Raw genomic sequence first — 18,265 nt, forward strand, 5'->3', positions numbered from 1 at the left:
CCATCGTGAGGGGAGTCTGTAACACCATCTTTGTGGTTGTGGCGGGCGAGGGAGCCAATGGGGGCGAAGGCGGGAAAAGGCGCCGCGCGGTACCTCAGCGGCGCTGCGGGGCGCGCGCGGTCTGAGGCGGCTGGGGGAGGGTTAGGAGGGATGACGGGGATTGCRGCTGGCGGCGGCAGGTGGGGAGGGATGAGGGAGGTGGCGGCAGGGCTTCTGCCCGGTCGGCTCCCCTTGCGAGGAGTCACGCCAGGGCTGCCCTGAGTGGAGAGCCCACTGCAAAAAAGTGACAGGGCAGCCAGGGTCGGCCTGTTCTGTCAGCACTGCCAGCGTTTGAGGTCTCACAGATACCTCAGGCTCCAAAGATGCGCTGACTGATATTTCTTACTCTCCTCTCCTGCTCCTGAACTGGCAGCAGTAGCAGAGCCCTCTTCATATTTCTTTTTCTCTTCTCTGACTCCTGAAGTTGGTGGCCCCATCAGAGCCCTCTTCATATTTCTTTTTCTCTTCTCTGACTGCTGAAGTTGGTGGTCCCAGCAGAACCCTCTTCATATTTCTTTCTCTCTTCTCTGACTGCTGAAGCTGGCAGCAGTAGCAGAGCCCTATCTGCCAGGGGTACCTTACCCAAATCTAAAACCTCAATAGCATATTTTATCCTTGGGTCAGAGAGTCAGCTTCAGTGAAACATTCGGAGAAGAACCGAAGCTTCTCAGATGAAGATATATACAGATCTCTATAGGAACATATTCCCCTTTTACCACATCTGGCCATGTAACAAACTGCTTATCAGCCAGGTTAATCTCAGCTCCTTTGTAATCATTAAGTCATCTAGTCTTCATTGTGTCTCCGTATGTGTGGTCCGTGTTTTCAACACATGGAATATTCTGCTGCCTGTTCAGTCTAAATCTTATATATCACAGTTTGTATTATTTTCTTCTGAAGATTGAGAAGATATATCTGATGCTAATATAATCCCCTGTCTGTACTGTACTCCTGACTTTTACTGACTTTTTATAGATAGTGTTTAAGTGATTTCCATTGTTTGCTGCACTTAAGTAAACTAAGAGTGCTTGCATGATCTGCTGACATAGTTCAGTTGAGAAACCATAATGAACAGCTGGGAATTGGAATATCTGTTTCTAAAGTGAGTATATGTCTTTGCCTATAGGAAAAAAATTATCTCTGTTCTAGAGAGTGTGCAGTTTAAGGTGAGAGAAGGTATAGAAGCAGTCTGAGAGAAATATTTGATTTGCTTAGTGTCACACAACAGGTCATTTACAAAGCTAAGCAGAATTCAGGAAACCTGTGGTCTGGTGCAATATGCAGTTTGCTAACCTGTACTGCTCCTATCTGCACAACATCCTTAGGGCAACAGCTGGACTTTGGTATTTGAATTAGGACTGGTGTGTTACTATTACACAGAAACACCTCCTGATGGTACACATTAGCTGTGCAACATTTGCAAATACCATTGAGTGTTTCTTGCTGGCTTCTGAGCCGAACCGCCCCCCTTAATGCTGTTAGTTTTCTCTGACTGTGAGTTAAATTTACTGCCTTGCAATGACTGATAATCTAGAAGAATGTTGTACCCATTGCAGCAGGCAGGCAGGCAGCCTAGCTGAGATACCTACCCGTCAAACAGATGGAACTGTATCTTTGGGAGGACTCTACTAGGCACACCTCAATGTATTAAACATAAAAAGCTGGCTGCAATCCAGAGTATCTCAGGTGTGCAATGCTGTGCCGTTTCTGGCATGCAGAGACAGGGGCAAGTGACTTTTAATTATGCCCTGAGAACTTGAACTCCAATTACAGTTATTATTGAGAAATGTTACAGCCATCCATTAGAGATAACTAACTGTGGGGGTAGGCAGCCAGGAGCTGTGTAGCACCAAAAACATCATTGTGATGAATGGTTTCAGTACTTGGGTCAGTAATCAGTTCAGATTCCAATTCTGCCCCCCAAACCAGCTTGGCCTGAAGCAGAATATGTATATATTCTTTTCCATCTTGCTTAACACCAAATATGCCCTTTCATTACTTTATGATTAATTTAAAAGTGCCTAGAGTCAAAAAATGAGCATACAGAGGACCAGTTTAGAAAAATATTGCCAATGCATGTTCACAAATTCCACATGATATACCATCCTGCCTCTGACTGGCAAGTGCAGTGCTTTAGAGTAAGCAGCACACTGGCTGATCACAGTAGAACATCCTGTCTCTATAAGTTTCTTTCTGATTCCACAGTCAGGATTTAGTTTATCTTTTGACAGGGAACCCTTTCAATCTAGAAAAATATTTTGGTCCACAGCCTTCTCATTCAGCCTGGAAACTGTGTTATTCATGTAAGAACTTGTACTAAGCTCTTATCTCTTAAGAAATGGTATAGCTGGGGCTCTGCTGTTACAAAAACCCATCTAAATGGTTCTAATCTCCCAGTCATTATGACCAATAAGCTCATGGAATTTGCCACATCAGATGACATGTCCTGCTTCTATACTCTTAAGCTTCATGTTGAGGAGAAATAAGCTTTTCAGTTACCATATTCCTGGGTCAGAGCACAGAACATTGAGCTAAGCACAGTTAAGTATGGGGCAAGAAACTGATGCAAGAAAAATTATAAAGATTTAGGCATATTACAGAACAGGGTGATTTATACAGTTATAGAAAGGTGGAAGGACAGGATGTGCCTCTGAAAATGCTCTGCCAGCCTCAATTAAGAGGTGTGACGGTCATAGGAAGTGACACACCTCTGTAATCCAGAGATTATCACATACCTGCCAAATGACAGAGCTTCTTCATGATCCTGCCAGGGGTTTCACACCTGAGCAGGCTAGAAATTACATACCCAGAGACTTTCTAGATAAAGCCAGTATAATTAACAGAAGAGTCATATTAGAGTCATGCTGGGCAAGCCCTTTCAAACATTTATAGACTGGAGGAATAATATTTCAATGCTAGAAAGCTGGAGCAGAGGACAACACATATACCAGGAATGAGTCCAGCTTGCTCAGGAAATGCTCAGCTGTTACTCAAGACTGTTGTATGCAGCATTCAGAGTGCATGCCATCCAAAAAGCAGTTACAGCATAGAACACAACAGCCTTGTCCCTATAAAGCTTTAATCAGAGTTGCAGATACTCTTTTCCCAAGTGGGCTTATTGACTAGTGGGCTTATTGACTCAGTTAAAATCTTCCTGTCTGAGGCCCAAGATAAAAGTTGCTATTTGCTCTGTGGTAGTTCCAGAACCAGTTGTGTTGGATCCTGCCATAACATAAGAGAGAGTTTGGATTTGAAAATACACAAGCAACTTCCAGTGGAAAGAGGAGACCTTAGGAAGACATAGGATTTTAAGATTTGACAGTGGCCAGATGACCCAGAGCCACATTGAAACAGGACAACAGTTAGATTAGTCTGATAGTCTGCTGAGTATTAACCCTGGAATAATGTGTGCCTTATGATTTAACAAGGTGGAGAAAGATGGATGTGAGAGTGGAGCAGCAGAGAGAAGGAATAATCCCCTCTTCTCCACATCCACCCTGAAACAGATGGCAGCAGAACCAACTCTGTTGTCACTCCGTTGTGACAGCCTCATTACAGTGATTAAATTGTCCTGTGATAGTGACAGACTGGGGAATGTGGGAGGCAGGGTTAGAAACAAAAATGAGGCAGCCCATAAAATATTCAGCATCTTACTAAACAAACAAAGTAACCCATCCATCACTCCCCAGGGGTGTTGGGGTGTATCACAGCCCACAAGGTGGGCTTTCTCGATAAGACAAAGACAGGTTCTGCTTGGATGAGATCATTGTTAGCCAGCTGTTAACTGCCCTCATTTGCATATCTATTTCTTAAATTATTAACATAAATTGAATGAGGCAAAATGTTCTGATACCAGCAACAGTGTCTTTTTAGCACTGTTAAAGTAATGTCTCAGTACTGGGTTATTCTGGATTCTTGGATATCGCAATAGTTTTTTGACTTATATACTTAGATTCATTGTATATTTCACCAAAGCTTTAACTTTCTGTTCTACTGGGCTGCTGCAGATGTAATCAGTGCCCTGCCTGTGCTCAGTCCTTCTGGCTTGGTTGACATGTCAGACCCTTCTGACATGGATTTCTGGAAGAGTAACCTCCTTCCCAGTATGTACTATCTAAATAACCCCAAAACAAGAGGGTTGTAACATACCAACATGTCATCAAATATTCTATATTCAAAACCATGTTTGTAATCCAGCAGAGAAAATTGATTTATGCGCTGAAACTTTGAAATCTTGCCAACTAACAGTATCAGCTTCCTAAATCTTATTCCCAGACTCTCAGTCCCTTGTCAGGATGGAAATCTATGCCTTGCCTCTGGTTCTGTGGAAGAGCGCACAGCCTGCAAATGAAAAATGCTGTGTACACAAACATGGAGAAATCTCGCTAAATTGTGTGTACATGTTAGCAGCTTAGGCTCATTAACATGGGAAAATATGTCCAGCCTCTAGAACCGTTAGTGAAACAATGGAATGTTATTCTTGCTAAGGCCAGAATTAGAATGGAATTTATGTGAGCTGAGCACTATCACCTTAATGAATCTAGCAGTTTATAGACAATAAATCATGTGCTGAGATTTAAATTACTGTGCTAGACACATTTTACCTCAAGTATTTACTTAGTGTACCTCCTGACCACTTGCAGAGGATTATTGGGAAAATCTAGATAGAGAGTGAATTTCCATACTTTGGGAAATGTTCTACATGAGACAATAATACTAGACTCAACCGAAGCCCTACTGCAAACTGCATTCATCAGCAAATTACAGCAATTAAAGTAAGGGACTCCAGATGAATGTGGGTGGCAACTCCAACACATGGCAGGCACTTATTAGTAATTAAGCTTTGGCAAGCAGAAAAGAATCAAAAACTTCATGCTGCCAGCATATGTGACAAGCTAAAAAGGAAGAGCCTGCGGTTGACTGAGCACAGAGACAATGGGGGCCCAGGAGAGACTGCTGGACAGCAATAGACGTGGAGCACTGTGGAGCAGCCAGGCTGACATCCGTCAGTGTTTTCAAAAGCCTGTCACTTGGGACAGAAGGGGTTCAAGTGCACTGCAGAGGTGACAATCCTGGGGCTGAATGAGCTTTGATTGCATCCATCTCTACAGCTGCCTATTCAGCCCTTTCCCCATAGTCCCAGCCTTGTGGTCACAGGGGAGAAGAGGTACTTGAAAGCTCTAATCGCTGGCTTAGTCACTTCCACAATGCTGTGCATCTCCTAGCTCACAGCACTCCGCAAGCCTCATATGAATGGACAGCTGATCAGGAGTTCCTACTCTAGTGGAAGTAACTCTTCATCCTCATGCATTCCCTATACCATACAGTATTTTCCTGGGTCCAGACTCTGCAGAAATCACTCCAGAGAAGCCTGACAATGATTCCGTTCCTGAGCGCAGCCAAAAATAGTGATGGCTTATGTGGAGTGATGAGGACTAATCACTGTGAGCCTTCCCTGTGAGCCAAGACCAACTGGTGTTTGTATTAGAGCTGAAGAGGGAATTAGAAGGATGATGTTAAAGAGAAGCAAACAAGATGAATTGGTTTGTTCTGTCTGCAGTAATGCCAAGCAGAGCTTTTGCCTTCCTGGGAGCTTGTTGCCTGATGTAGTATCCTGTCAGAGGTCAATGAGAAGCCCTAAAGCCATATTCCCTAAGAGGAGGAGTCCAGGTACACATCCCTGACTCACTAACAGTGGCTTTTCTGTGTTGCTCGGGGTTTCTGCAGCAGCTATCGCTGTAGAGACCAGGGAAGGTTAAAGCTCATTAATTTATGGCATGGGCTGTGTTCTGGGTAGGGTCTTCCAGTAAAGAGCTTAATAGCAGTGCCCTTACTCATACACAGCCTGAGTGCAGTCATGCCAGAGCCTGTGAAGTGCAGGTTTCAGGCTGCAGCAAAAGTGTGGAAATACATCTAGATGCTTAGCTGGCACCCAGCCATGGAGTGTGTGTCAGAGCCCTTCAGAGGCATTGTTTAATTCACTGGGAGTAGTCTCTGATACCTTATGGATGCTCCATTAACAAAGTGACTGACCAGAGGCTGTACAGGGAACATGTGACACAGCAGGAACTGCATTAGACATCCCCTTTCTGGCCAGTGTCTTAATCATAAACCCAGACTTTCTCCTTCAGCCCAGTCCAGATATTCTCTGGATACTGAACTGCTAGCAAATTGCTTATACCTGTCATGCTGTGAGCCTATTTTCATCTGATAAAGAGGCTGCAATTTATTTACTAACAAGGAAATGGAGGAATTTTGCCTTGAAGGAATTCCATGGCCTGGGGACAGCCTGCATCTGACAGACAATGGAGAGAACTTTCCTGCAAGCCCAAGCTAGGACTGGTCGAGTGCAGCTGGCTCCACAGGAAGGAAAGCACAGCTGAGTGACAGACTCAGAGCTCTGTGCAGCCACCAAAAGAGCTACAGCCCTAGCTGCTCTTGGCTGTCTAGATTGTTGGAATTGAACAAATGCAGAGGGAAGAAAAGACTCGGGTGACTTTTGTGCCTGTTCATCCAAAGCCTTTTATCAGCTTTATGCACATATCAAGCTGCTAGTGGCTACCCTGCCATTTTCAGTTAGCTCAAAAGCTGCAGATATGGGAGACCTGGGGAAAATGACAGACACAAAACTGCACAGGCTAGAAACTTTGTCTCTGAAATGTCTGCATCTGGCTTAGCMCTGTGAAGTTTTGGCCCTTTGGCTCACATTGGCTTGCATCTCTCCTATCTATACCTGGAAAGGCTGACCTCCTAACAGCACCAATTTCTATCTCCTGGCACTGCCAGTCTTGCTCCTGCTCCACGGTAACATGCTTATCTCCCCTCACTGCTGCATGCCCATCATGACACAACCACCTAATCCATCCCTGYCACAATCCAAAGCCGTCTTCCCCATCTGACTTGCTGAATATTCTACTCAGATCTTCATGCCCACCATCCTTGCCTCAGCCTTATTACAGCGCTTGTCCATCTGCAAAGATTGGGTGCTCCCCCTCAAAACACACACACTTGCCAGCTTGTATCCCAGCCTACTTAATGATATGAGAGGAATAAAATCAGTATTATTAATGTCAGAGTATTTAGATCATCTGCACTAGCAGCAAGGAAGGCYGCTTCTCCAGTCTTTGAAGTCTGTATGAACTTTTTAGTCTTGTAAAAGACACTGAGCATAGGCTCAGCTGCAGCCTGTTGCACAAGATAGTGCCTAGGGAGCACCTCTTATTTTTTGCTAGGCACACCTGTGTTCCCAGGAATGTGAGCTGCCTCCTCAGTTTCGGTGCTGCCACAGCAAGAGCAAAACCAATCCACTGGCAGCAGCCAGAGAAACGTGTGGGACAGAGGCCTTGTTTTGATTGCTGAAGCGATTAGAGCATGGCAGCTTGGGTTTGTCCAGTAGCCATGGGAGGGAGCCAGGCCTATTTTTCCTCAGAAAACCATGCCTGCCTATTCTGGCTGGAGAACACATGCTCACTTGCATCCCTCCCCACCACTGCAAGAGCTGGCTGGGTGTTGCCGTGTACTCAGCTTTGCAAGGTTCAGCAGAACCATCTGCAGTGTCAGAACGGGAACACTGGCCAGTGCCTTATTAATTCTTTTTAATGTACTTACATTTGAAATAATATATGTGTTTTTTTTCCAAAATTCTGAATGCCCTAATATTCACAGAAATTCAGCCTGCAAGCTGCCTCCTTCTTTCACCTGTCAAACTGAAATCTTTTGCAGAGAGTTCAGAGTCATACCAAATCCAAGCTATTTTCACCCAAGTTCCAGTGTCTCAAAACCTCCTCAGAGAGTTTCTAAATGTAAAAAATTCAGTGTTACATGACCCCCAAAACTCACTGATGATCCAAGAGCATTAAAAAAAGCAAATATCAAGGACCCGTACCCTGCCACCTCTCTGCCTAGCAAAAGACACATCCTGATCCAATTTCTCCTCCCTCTCAAACTGACCTAGGAGAGATGTCCAGGGAGCAGAACCAAGAATACAGTAGACCTTCAAAAAGCAGCAGACTCTCTCCCAACTCTGAGGATGCTAAGGATTCCTAACATGTATATGAAGAAGCATTTAAGTCAAAACATTTAGCAAAAAAACTGACTGAGGAGGCTTTTGGAAAAAGGGCATGAGGCTAGTGAGCAGTGCAGCTATCTGAACAGCTGCATGTGGCAGCAGAGTTTGAGTGGCTGTCTGTCCCCAGGTCCCTGTTGCTCTTTAACAGAAACCTATGCTAGGGGATCAATTAAGCTAAAGTGCAGATGCATCTGTGGATGTGTAGGAAAACAATGTAGCTGCTTACTGACAAAATCTTGCATGGTTATAAATGCATCATATTTTCTACAGTCCTCCACCAGAGAGGGAGAAACGTTTCCTAATTCACACATGCRAACAGCAAGGTCACAAGAGCCTTGTTAGGTAATAAGGATATAAAACAGTGTGCTTTAATACAAAAGCTCTCTCTTCTGCATAGGAATGGGAGGAGAAATAATAAAATGCTGATTGTTTGTATTGATTTTGAAGCTAAACAGCAAAAACATTTATCCCAGTTTCTAGCTATTTGTCATCAATTAAATATAGATGACAGGCACAAAGGCAACACTATCAGCTAGTGCATGTCACCAAACCCACACCTCAGATCTCCCTGAACTCCAGTTCCAAAGACAGACCTTTGCAGCAGCTCAACAAAGCTCAGCTTGGCACAGGCAGCTGGGAGAATCCAAGCTGTGATTCAACAGAGACAGTGAACTACATGCAAATATCAGGCTCCTGAGAAGGAGAAGGTAAAGGAACTGTTTGGGCTTGAGCAGCATGTGTCAGGGGTGGGGCAGAAAAATGAGTCAGGTATTTCTTGTAATTTTTTCCTTTTTTTTTTCTAATGGTAATAACTTACCACATGTTTCCTAGTAAACAGTATGAATCCCAAACGTTAACAATACTTAGCAGAGCTCCTCTACAATGCTTCTTAGTGGTACACATTGAGCAAGCACCAATCTGAGATTTTTCTGTTCACTAGCACTGGTTTAGCTGGGCGCTAAACCATCAGACACAAAGCAGAACCTGCTAATCTAGGGCTAGGGATAGAAGGAGTCTCATGCAGTTCCAGAATCAGCATTAAAGGCATAGTAAAGTCCTGTTTTGGAAAGCAGGAAAAAACACAAAACTCATTTGTTTCCCAGTTAAGAACTTCTCCAATAATCCCCAATTCCTCATGCAGACCAGGGGCTTGCACCACTCTGGGTCCAATGAGTGGATTATCAAGTATAACAAGAACAGAGTGAAGATGCGATTCTGGGAGCTTCCWGTAATCAGACAAGCTGGGGCTGTTCCAAACACAAGCGCCTCATTGCAAAGCATATCACAAGAGATTAGCTACAAGCAGCTGCTACTGCCAAGACACTTTACAATCAGCCAAACAGGTCCCAATCTATACGATGCACAGATGGAGCCCAGGCCCCCTCTCCTCTGTGCCCTACAGATTAGCTATTATATAAGGAATTTCTGGACTGCAGACAGACAAACAGACAGCTGGAAATGGATGGGAGGGGGGAAGGGATAGCACTTCTCTCAAATCTGGTTGATTTGAAATGGTTTCATATCATGACTGAACAGACAAATGTGAGGATCTCCACACACTCCTAGGTCAATATTGCTTCTGTCATTCTGGATTAAAGTGGAAGTTAACAAGCAACAAAAGACAGACGTGGACAGGAGTTCAGCACACTTTGCATTTTAGTTGTGCAATGATAATTCCCCCAAACCTCACAGCAATTAGGTAGTCAGCATGCAGAGTGAAATGAGAGGCTATTTTCCAAGCAATGTAGGAAAACAACAAGGAAGAGGAGGAGGGAAGAAAGGCAGAGTAAACTGAGAGGATGGTAGGATATTTACAGAACAACTCAACTGCTACCACATACTAGATTTCAGTGTTTTCATGTTTCCTGAGCCTTAGGTACAAGCACCTCTCCAGGTTACACATTTCTGCAAGGGATATGGTGAAAGTTCCCCTGTCTGGATTCCAAATTATATTTGTAGGTGCCTGAATGGAACTTCTACTTCACACGTTGTTGCATATGACTGGTTCCCAGCCATGGTCTTCTGAAGGATTTAGTGGAAACCCCCATCCCAAAGTCCCAGTATTATCATTCAGGTGAGAATATTCTGTGTTCGCATAGAGTCAGCACAAGGATTCCTCATCCATGACTGGGGTCCTACAATCTATGATTGCTGCACTGTTCATCATTTTATCTTCACCAAACTCGTCACAGACTGAATTCAGCAGTGATGCTGGACATAGATCAAAATCTACCTGTTGAACTGATCTGCATTTCCTGAGGCTTCTGTCCCTTCTCTCCGTCTTGTGTGTATGTAGCAGGAAGACTAGGAAGCGCTATCAGACAGCTGACTTAATACAATCAGACTCCAGTGCTGAGGTATCAGGCATTTTGCATTTGGTTTCTTGCTTTCAAAGACTTCACAGAGAAGGTCATGGAGTTCTCTGGCTCCTGCTTTTTGTGTCTTAACACTATGGGTGTGTGACTGGAATAGAGAGAGCTGTCTGGGTCAGGGAGTGGTTTTCTTTCCCAATATGAATCCTATGCAGGTGTCAAGTTGGGGGTGTTCTCGTTAGAGGTGGGTGGGAATAGGGAGAGATAAGACAGGATCGCTGAACCAAGGAAACACTCAAGGGTTTTCTGAAAGTTCATCTTTCATATCAGTTTTGTTTGCATTTTAAAAAGATAAAGAAGATTTACTGATATTCCAAGTGCAGCAGCCCGAATTGTTCTTTCTGTTAGATAAACCGATTTGCATGCATGCATAATTGCGTAGGAGCAGAGGCAGCCTTGTGCCTGTTTTGTCCGCAATTGCCAGGTAACAGACCTCTCAGCTCAGCCTTTTTATCTCATAGGATACTAAACAACTACACCAAGACTAAATGTTGTTTTATTCTTGCAAACTGAGTGGTTGTCCCTGGACTCCCCACGACTACCTTGCCGGCAGCCTGTGCTCATGCACAACTACCAGAACACATGGCTGCTGCCTGCAGAGCTCAGAGCAAGCTTGGGAAGTGCTGTTGCTGTGCTGGGTGGTTATCACCATTTCAGCAAAACACCAACTGGACAGCTTCACTATAGTGTTACTGAGCCAATGGCAGACTCAGCCCTGAGGTAAACTGTAACCATAACTTCATGAATCCAGGATTCTGGCAAACATCTTCATTTCTGCTGCCAGAGACAATGCTGCAGCCCGTTTTACACAGGTGGGCCACATTACTGGCTGGATGAATGGCAGCACAGAGCTCTGTGCTGCACACCTGTCTCCTAATCTCTAAACAGTACAGCACCACATAATAGCAGCTTAGTTTAATCAGTGAAATTCAGATAAACCTCAAACTCTTCCTGCGGCAAATTTGGAAATAAAATGGTTAAGATCTCTCCTTTGTTCTACGTAAAGCAAACTTCAACAAACCTTTCCTAATAATAATTACAATTAATTTAAACCTTCACTGCTGTATAAGATCTCTGCACATGGAACATTCTCAAGACTTAATTTCCCAACTCTGCTTTGGGGAGATTAGGATTATGACTCCTCCTTCACAGAGCAGAGAGCACACAGTTGGTCTTCAGCAGATGTGGTCATAGAGCCCAGGACTTCCTACTCCCAAACCTAAGCAGTAACTGTCAGCCTTCACTCACCCATCTCTTCCATGCGCACAATGGGATTTGCATTTTATGTGGATTAAAGGGACAGATGCTACTTGCATGGAGAAAACAAACCAGCCTTCCCAAAGCTTCCTATGAGTTGGAGTGTAGCCCTAATGTAGAGAAACCTAACCAACCTCATTCACTTGAGCACTCAGGACTAGCACAGAAGAGGAACAGCCAARGAGCAATGAGCCCTACAGCACTCTCCACACTGAAGGCAATTCAGCTACACTGCAAACAGAAAATGCTCTTTCCTTAATACAAAGGCAGCTTTGAGGCTGAACAGTTTTCATAACCTGCCACCTGCAGCCCATACTACATCTGAAGGTACCTGGGCACACCATCCTATCTGAAACCTTGTTCCTTAAATTAGGAGTTCAGTGGTTGGGCTTTTTTGTTACCAATCAAGTTAATAAAGCAGGAACAAGTTACATTTCCTTTGATAGCAGGATAGTCTTGCTGATGGATCATTTCTAGACAGAGAGCATGCAGTGCTATGAAGCAGGTTTTGTCACTGCCAGTCATTTGAGCAGTGAAAGGCCATAAGGATGTATCTCAGAACAGGGAGACCAGTCAGAGCTGGGAGCTATCTTCAGTGCAGTGTTTTGCTTGAGTACTTCGAGTGCTTCCCAATTCCAGGAAGCAAAGCACTGCGAGAGCTACAGGCAGTTGATGTTCTGGCTCGAGAAAGCATCCTCAAACTCATGTTCCCTCTCTTTAGACCTCCATTCCTTCTCACTTGCAGAAACAAAGTAAAACAGTTTTCTGCCAGTGAGTGAAACAGATCTCTAGGTTGCATCTTGGCCATGGCTCCTTCCCTGCACCAACAGAGGATGCAAAGAATGTTAGTGCAAATGGAATAAGAAATTAAGATGAGCTTTCCTTCACTACCAGAAGAATCAGTCTCCATGTGCTTCTGGAGTTCAGTTTCATCTTGCAGGTGACTCCAGCAGCTTCATGGCTGCAGCTCTCCAACACCCCAAATGTGTCAGTAAATAGCTTTAGTGAACTATCTACACTGAAACTGCTTTTCTAGCAACCAAAGCACTGATGTGCAGGCAAAAAGTGCATACACATCTGTTGCCATCTTGCACAAAGTGCATGCATGTAAGTGGCAAGTTGTTTTGAGACCAACAATTAGCAAATACAGCCTTAACACCTGTCCAGGCAACTTGTTGAGGCAATCCATGATATACTAGATTTCAACAGTTCCATGTGGCATACCTCTATAGAGAGTCTGTGCTTTTTTTTGTGTGCATTACCTTGGAAATCATGAACCCTGAGATGTTATGACGGAGGAGACAAACTGGGCATTTATGTACATGTATTTGGGGATTCTGTTGGTTAACCTATACCTTGTGCAAATAAACTGCGCCTATTAAACATTACTGAAGCTCTCAGAAAACAACCTATTCAGGGAGTAACACTGCTTCTTGCTGGGACAGAGGAACATTCTGTCTATCCAGCAAAAAAATAACTCAAAGTACAGACAGACAGAGCTGCTCCCCAGAGATGTGAGGGGACTAAGAACTAATATTAATTTGGCAGGACTGTTTTGGAGACAGTAGGGTTGTATGAGTATTCATGTTCCCTGGTTTTAGGGTGCTTCTGAGATATCTGACAAATACTGGACTAATTAGACTAAACCATAGTGCACAGATCAATAGAAGGAGCTGGATGAAATATTGCCCAAAGTGCTATAAAAACTGATGGACCATACTCTGCAGCTGGCGATTTCTGGAAAATTCATGTGAGAGCACAGGACTGTGCGAGACTGGGCCTCTGCTACATCATCACCTTGGGCCAAAACTGTAATTTGCATCTAAACGTGCCTGACTGAAGCTGATTTCATGCATCAGTTGTTTCTTGTGCCTCTAGACTGTGAGCAGATTTCAAGTCAATGGAGCTACCTCCAGTGCAAATCTCTCAGCTGCTGCCCTGATGCAGGGGACAGAAGGCAGCCCATGGCAGGGTCTGCATGGAAACCACCTGTGTATCCCTGAGCCTGGACAGCCCCTACCTGTGAAAGGCACAAGGTACAATTCACAGCAAGCACAGCAGATATTTTTTTCTGACATCTCTGTGGACAATAAAAGTTTTGCAGCAACAAGGCCAGAAGACACTGCAAATAAAATAGAAAGTAAAGCTGAGGGTGCCTTTGAGAGAAAAGGCTTGGAAATCCAGAAAATGGAAGAAGTACCTCTTGCATTCCTTGCTGTCTCCCTGGAGCCAGCTCTGTCTGGTACTGACTTAATCTTCCTACCCTTAAGTGGCTCAGCCCTCTTGAAACGCAGATTTCAGTGGCTTGTGCAGTAATCCCTACAGTTTAACCTTTTAGGTGTTCCTACCATGACCAACAGATCCAAATGTGCCCAGATGGCTGGGTCAACACACAGCAAGTACCTTTGGTCTTTACTGGGTTTCCTCCCACTGGATTTCAGACTGTATTTAAACAGAGAGGCTAACACATGGCTTGATGACAAAACCAGGGGACTGTGACACAAATGCAACCCTAATGCAAATCTGCCTGAAGCTCCTTTGAAAATTGCTCCTGGGTTTGCCAAGCAGAGTTGCATCAGAGTTAAGGGAGACGCCAACCCTGCCTTCCCCCACTAGGCAAGTGTTGTCGCAATGAACTGCAAGGCCAGTACAGCTTTGCTGCTGTGAAGTTTCCCCTTCTATTAGGAAATGCTTGCTAATAGTCTGACCTCTAGGAAAATGCAACTTTCTCATACTACCCAGATGCTAAATATCACATGAAGGAGTCAGCAACATTGCAAGTTTTATGCTCCACCCTTTTCCATCTTCTTCTTTTCCATAGAAAGGGAGGGGGTTTGTCATCCAGGGAGCTTGTAGTACTGTCACACTTCAAAAATTATCTGACAAGAAGCTGAGAGCACACTTCTTCATGCCAATCTACTGGAATACAAGCCCTGTCCTCCTGATCACAGGCTGTATTCTGACTCACTCTTGTGCAGAACCTGAGCTGCACTCAGGGTCCTGTACAGGCGTGGCAGAAGACACAGCACTGTCTGCCTCAACATCTCTCCCAGATCTGCAGCACAAGAAAACAGGCACTGCTTTTCCAGGCTCTACTGACTATCTGTGGGATGTTAGGCAAATCACACAGCCCCCGTGGAATGGCTACAATACTTCTCATAGCCAAAAGCTTTTATTCTGCATAAGGGAGCAAATGCCTAAGATTTGCCCACATAATTAATCTGCTTTCTAAGCACTTACCATTATAAACACTCATGCTACTTGCTCTGAACAAAAAGGTACAGAACTGTTTGCTTCCTGCAGGTAGAAGCTTGATGGATAAATGGCTACAGACTGCAGGGAGAAGGCTGGAAGATTCATTTTTAAGTACAACACAGACTGAGATGAACAAAACAGGAACAGTCTCTAAGAGTCTGCAGACTCTAGAGGGGGATGACTAGTGATGACCTACCCCAATTCCCTGCACCAACACCTTCCTCCCATATCACCTCAAGGCCATTTCCATTGAAACATGTTCCAGGATTTGCATAGAACACAATTAAAACAGAATAACTCACACACATTACCTGAGATTTGTCTTCCTTTGTGTGGATTAGCCCAGGTAAAGCTGTCTTCTCCTCCCTGGAAATCAARAGATTTGCTAATACTGCTCTGGGGAAAATACTCACTCTTGTAAACTCACTTACTATTCCCCCTTACAGGGGCTCACAAACAGCTGAGCTGTCAAACACCTAAAGGTTTTATCTGGAGCATCTGCTATGCCTCTTAATCACCAAAAGCAGTCAGTTGTAGAAGTTAATCACAAAATTACAAAGCAGTAACAAAGCCTGAATTAACCTCATTAAGATTTTGCAAACTCTGCTGTCCTCCCCCCTCCCTTCTCCCAGCTGGAAGGCTTTAGATCTGGCTGAAGCTTCGCAGGTACCTGCCCCTGCCATGCAGCGTTTCCTGGGATTTACACAGTGGTAGCTCATCAGCACCAGGTTCCTGAACTCACAGGCAATGCCATGGGAAACTCTTTGAGGAAACATGTGGCCTCCTGGTCCTGCAAGTAATCAAATTCTTGCACCCCCCTGCTGAAGCTAGCAATGAATTGCAGGCACTGCTGATTTCAGGGAGATAAAGCAAGTCAGCAAAACAGCTAAGGGTGGGGTGCTGGTGCAGAGGGAGGATGCCAGGTATGCAGAGCAATGACTATATAACACCCCTGAGGGGATTTAAATTGTTTGCAGTAAATTCTCTTACATAAAAGAGAGTGATTAGGTGCTGAGACACATCCCAGTGGAACACCCAGCTCTGCACTTCAGGATGTGGCTGGGTTTCATTAACCATCAAAGCATCTCATCTCACTTGAAGTGCTCCAGGGGCTTTTCTCTTCCCTCCCATGCCAGCTGGGCCAGGAGCTGAGCAGGGACACAAAGGTCAGGCAGTTCCAATAGGCTATTTGTATGCTGGATCACTGCACCAGCGCTGAGCTCCTGGATAGCTCTGTAATCATGTGGAAGACATTTACACCAGGGGACCTCCATCCAGGTCAGCCAATACTCCAGACCATGGCATGGCAGCTGTGGCACAAAGACTGAAACAGCCTCTGCCAAGATACCCATTTGTGTCTGCTATGTTGCTGACCATAGGGCCTTACACTACAGCTACACTAGGCCAGAAGGATGGCCAGTGTTCCTATTATATATACACCCATGTCAGGGAATAACCTAAGTGTTCTCTCCCCCAGATACCCAATCCAAACCATAAAACTAATTCCCAGCGCTAAGCAACGTGTTCAGACTGCAGTAGGTTATGTAGAGAAGTTCAACAACTTCCGTATTCATCAGTGACCCATGGCCTGCTATTGCTGAGCTCAAGGTTTCTCTTTGCACCAAGGGCTACCCTTCCCAGGGAAGTAACCAGCGGGAAAAGCAGGCTATTTAGTAGCATTCCTCTGCAACTAAAGGAGCACAGGAATATGAATAAGTGGGTAGGGAATGAGAGCAGTTCTCATGCAGCTCAGCTGCAACCTGTAGAGAATGCTGCCTATCATTTGTTTTCACAAAACACCTATCTAGAATCTAAAAAAAGGCAAGCCCCCCCACACACCTCCCAAAAGGTAAAACACTTTGGTGCATCACCATTATTTATTGCTGAATACTCTCAGACTAAAGTTAGTGTGCCACACACCACTATTACACACTCCTTCCTAGGGAGCAGGAACCAACTCTGTGCTCAGCTGCGAATCATTAGTTTATCCAGCGAGCACAGCCAGGATAATCTGTGCTTTGCAGAGTACTTCACCTCAGCAGAAAGCCTAGGATCAGAGTCAGCAGCTGCATTGACTTGAGCAGAGAATTACCCAAGTGCTGGGGTGCAGAAGGCTCTGCACAGAGCTGTTGAAGCTGGTCTCCTGCTCCTGAAACCAGCAGGATCAGACGCTGCAGACTGAGGCAGGACAGCATATGTAATAACTAGAGATCAGCATTGTCCCTGAAATTTTAAGTTCTTTTTAAAAGCCTTTTAGCATCAACCTGTTCTTCAGGTCTCACCGATTCTTGGAGTCACTGGCATCCTGTGGCAGCAAAAATTTCACGCAAAACCTTTTGATAGTGTCACCGATTGACCCCCTCCAGGTCTGGAGATATGGAGAACAGCTGCTTCTGATCTGCTTTCTGCAGCTCACAGGTGGCTTTATACACTTCCATTATGCCTGCTTTTACTTGTTGAAAGGAAGTAATTCCCACATGGTCTCTGCAAAGATGAGCAGTGTGGAAGACTCAAGCCTCTTCCTTGGTATTGTGAAGACACTGCATGCGACAACCCAAACCACACTCATTAAGGAATATTTGAGGGCTTCTTTTCTACTAAAAGTCTCAGGTGACATGATTGAGAGATTGCTCTGCCAGGAACCTATATGGACATAGAGAAGCTCCCCGTCTGTTGCCTCTCTCCTCCCCACAATGTTTATGTCCTGCCACAATCCTTTTCGTAGAGCAGACGGAGAAGGGGAGGTCGGCTGTGATAACAAATCCACGTGGCGACATGTTTGCTCTCTCTGTAATGGGTGAGGGGAGAGAAACGGGGACACAACACCCGCATCATTGCATCGTCCCCTGCACGCACAGGCATCCACCAGTCCTTCTCCCGGTTACTCTCCCTCGCAGCCCCTGCGGAGCTGAACGCTTTGCGGCAGCTCCCGCGTGAGCGGCCAAGGGCCGGGTCAGTCCCTGCTCCTGCACACGAAGCTGTGGCCCAGTCAAGCCTCCAGGGAGAAAGCACTTCCCGGCTCCCCGGGCCCTCTCCCCCCAGAGGCAGCTGGCCTTAGCCCTCGCTGCTCCAGCGAGGAGGAGCAGAGCAGGGTTCACGGGGCAGCTAAAGCAGCCGCCGCCCCACGCTCACGGAGGGGGTTAAGAATGAGGCAACCGGCTTCGGAGAGGGCTCCGGCGCCAAGGCCCCCCCCAACCCCGGCAGCCCAGGGTCACTTGTAGTCCAAGGTCGCTGCTCGGGCTCACGCAGCAGCGACCCCTCGGGCCGCCGCGGC

At 45.3% G+C, this 18,265-nt stretch overlaps 1 protein-coding gene across 1 annotated transcript in view; it reads right to left on the reverse strand.

Moving 5' to 3' along the window:
• Nucleotides 1–17,336: 17,336 nt before the first annotated feature.
• ARL4D (ADP ribosylation factor like GTPase 4D) overlaps nucleotides 17,337–18,265 on the reverse strand; it is a 1,659-nt gene continuing 730 nt past the window's right edge. The window contains exon 2 of the mRNA XM_026071322.1: nucleotides 17,337–17,475. Coding sequence (XP_025927107.1) covers nucleotides 17,337–17,475 — 139 coding nt within the window. The remainder of the gene's footprint in view (nucleotides 17,476–18,265) is intronic.

The sequence above is a fragment of the Apteryx rowi genome, unplaced genomic scaffold (genome assembly GCF_003343035.1).
Source record: "Apteryx rowi isolate R43461 unplaced genomic scaffold, aptRow1 scaffold_323, whole genome shotgun sequence".
NCBI classification, from domain to species: Eukaryota; Metazoa; Chordata; class Aves; order Apterygiformes; family Apterygidae; genus Apteryx; species Apteryx rowi.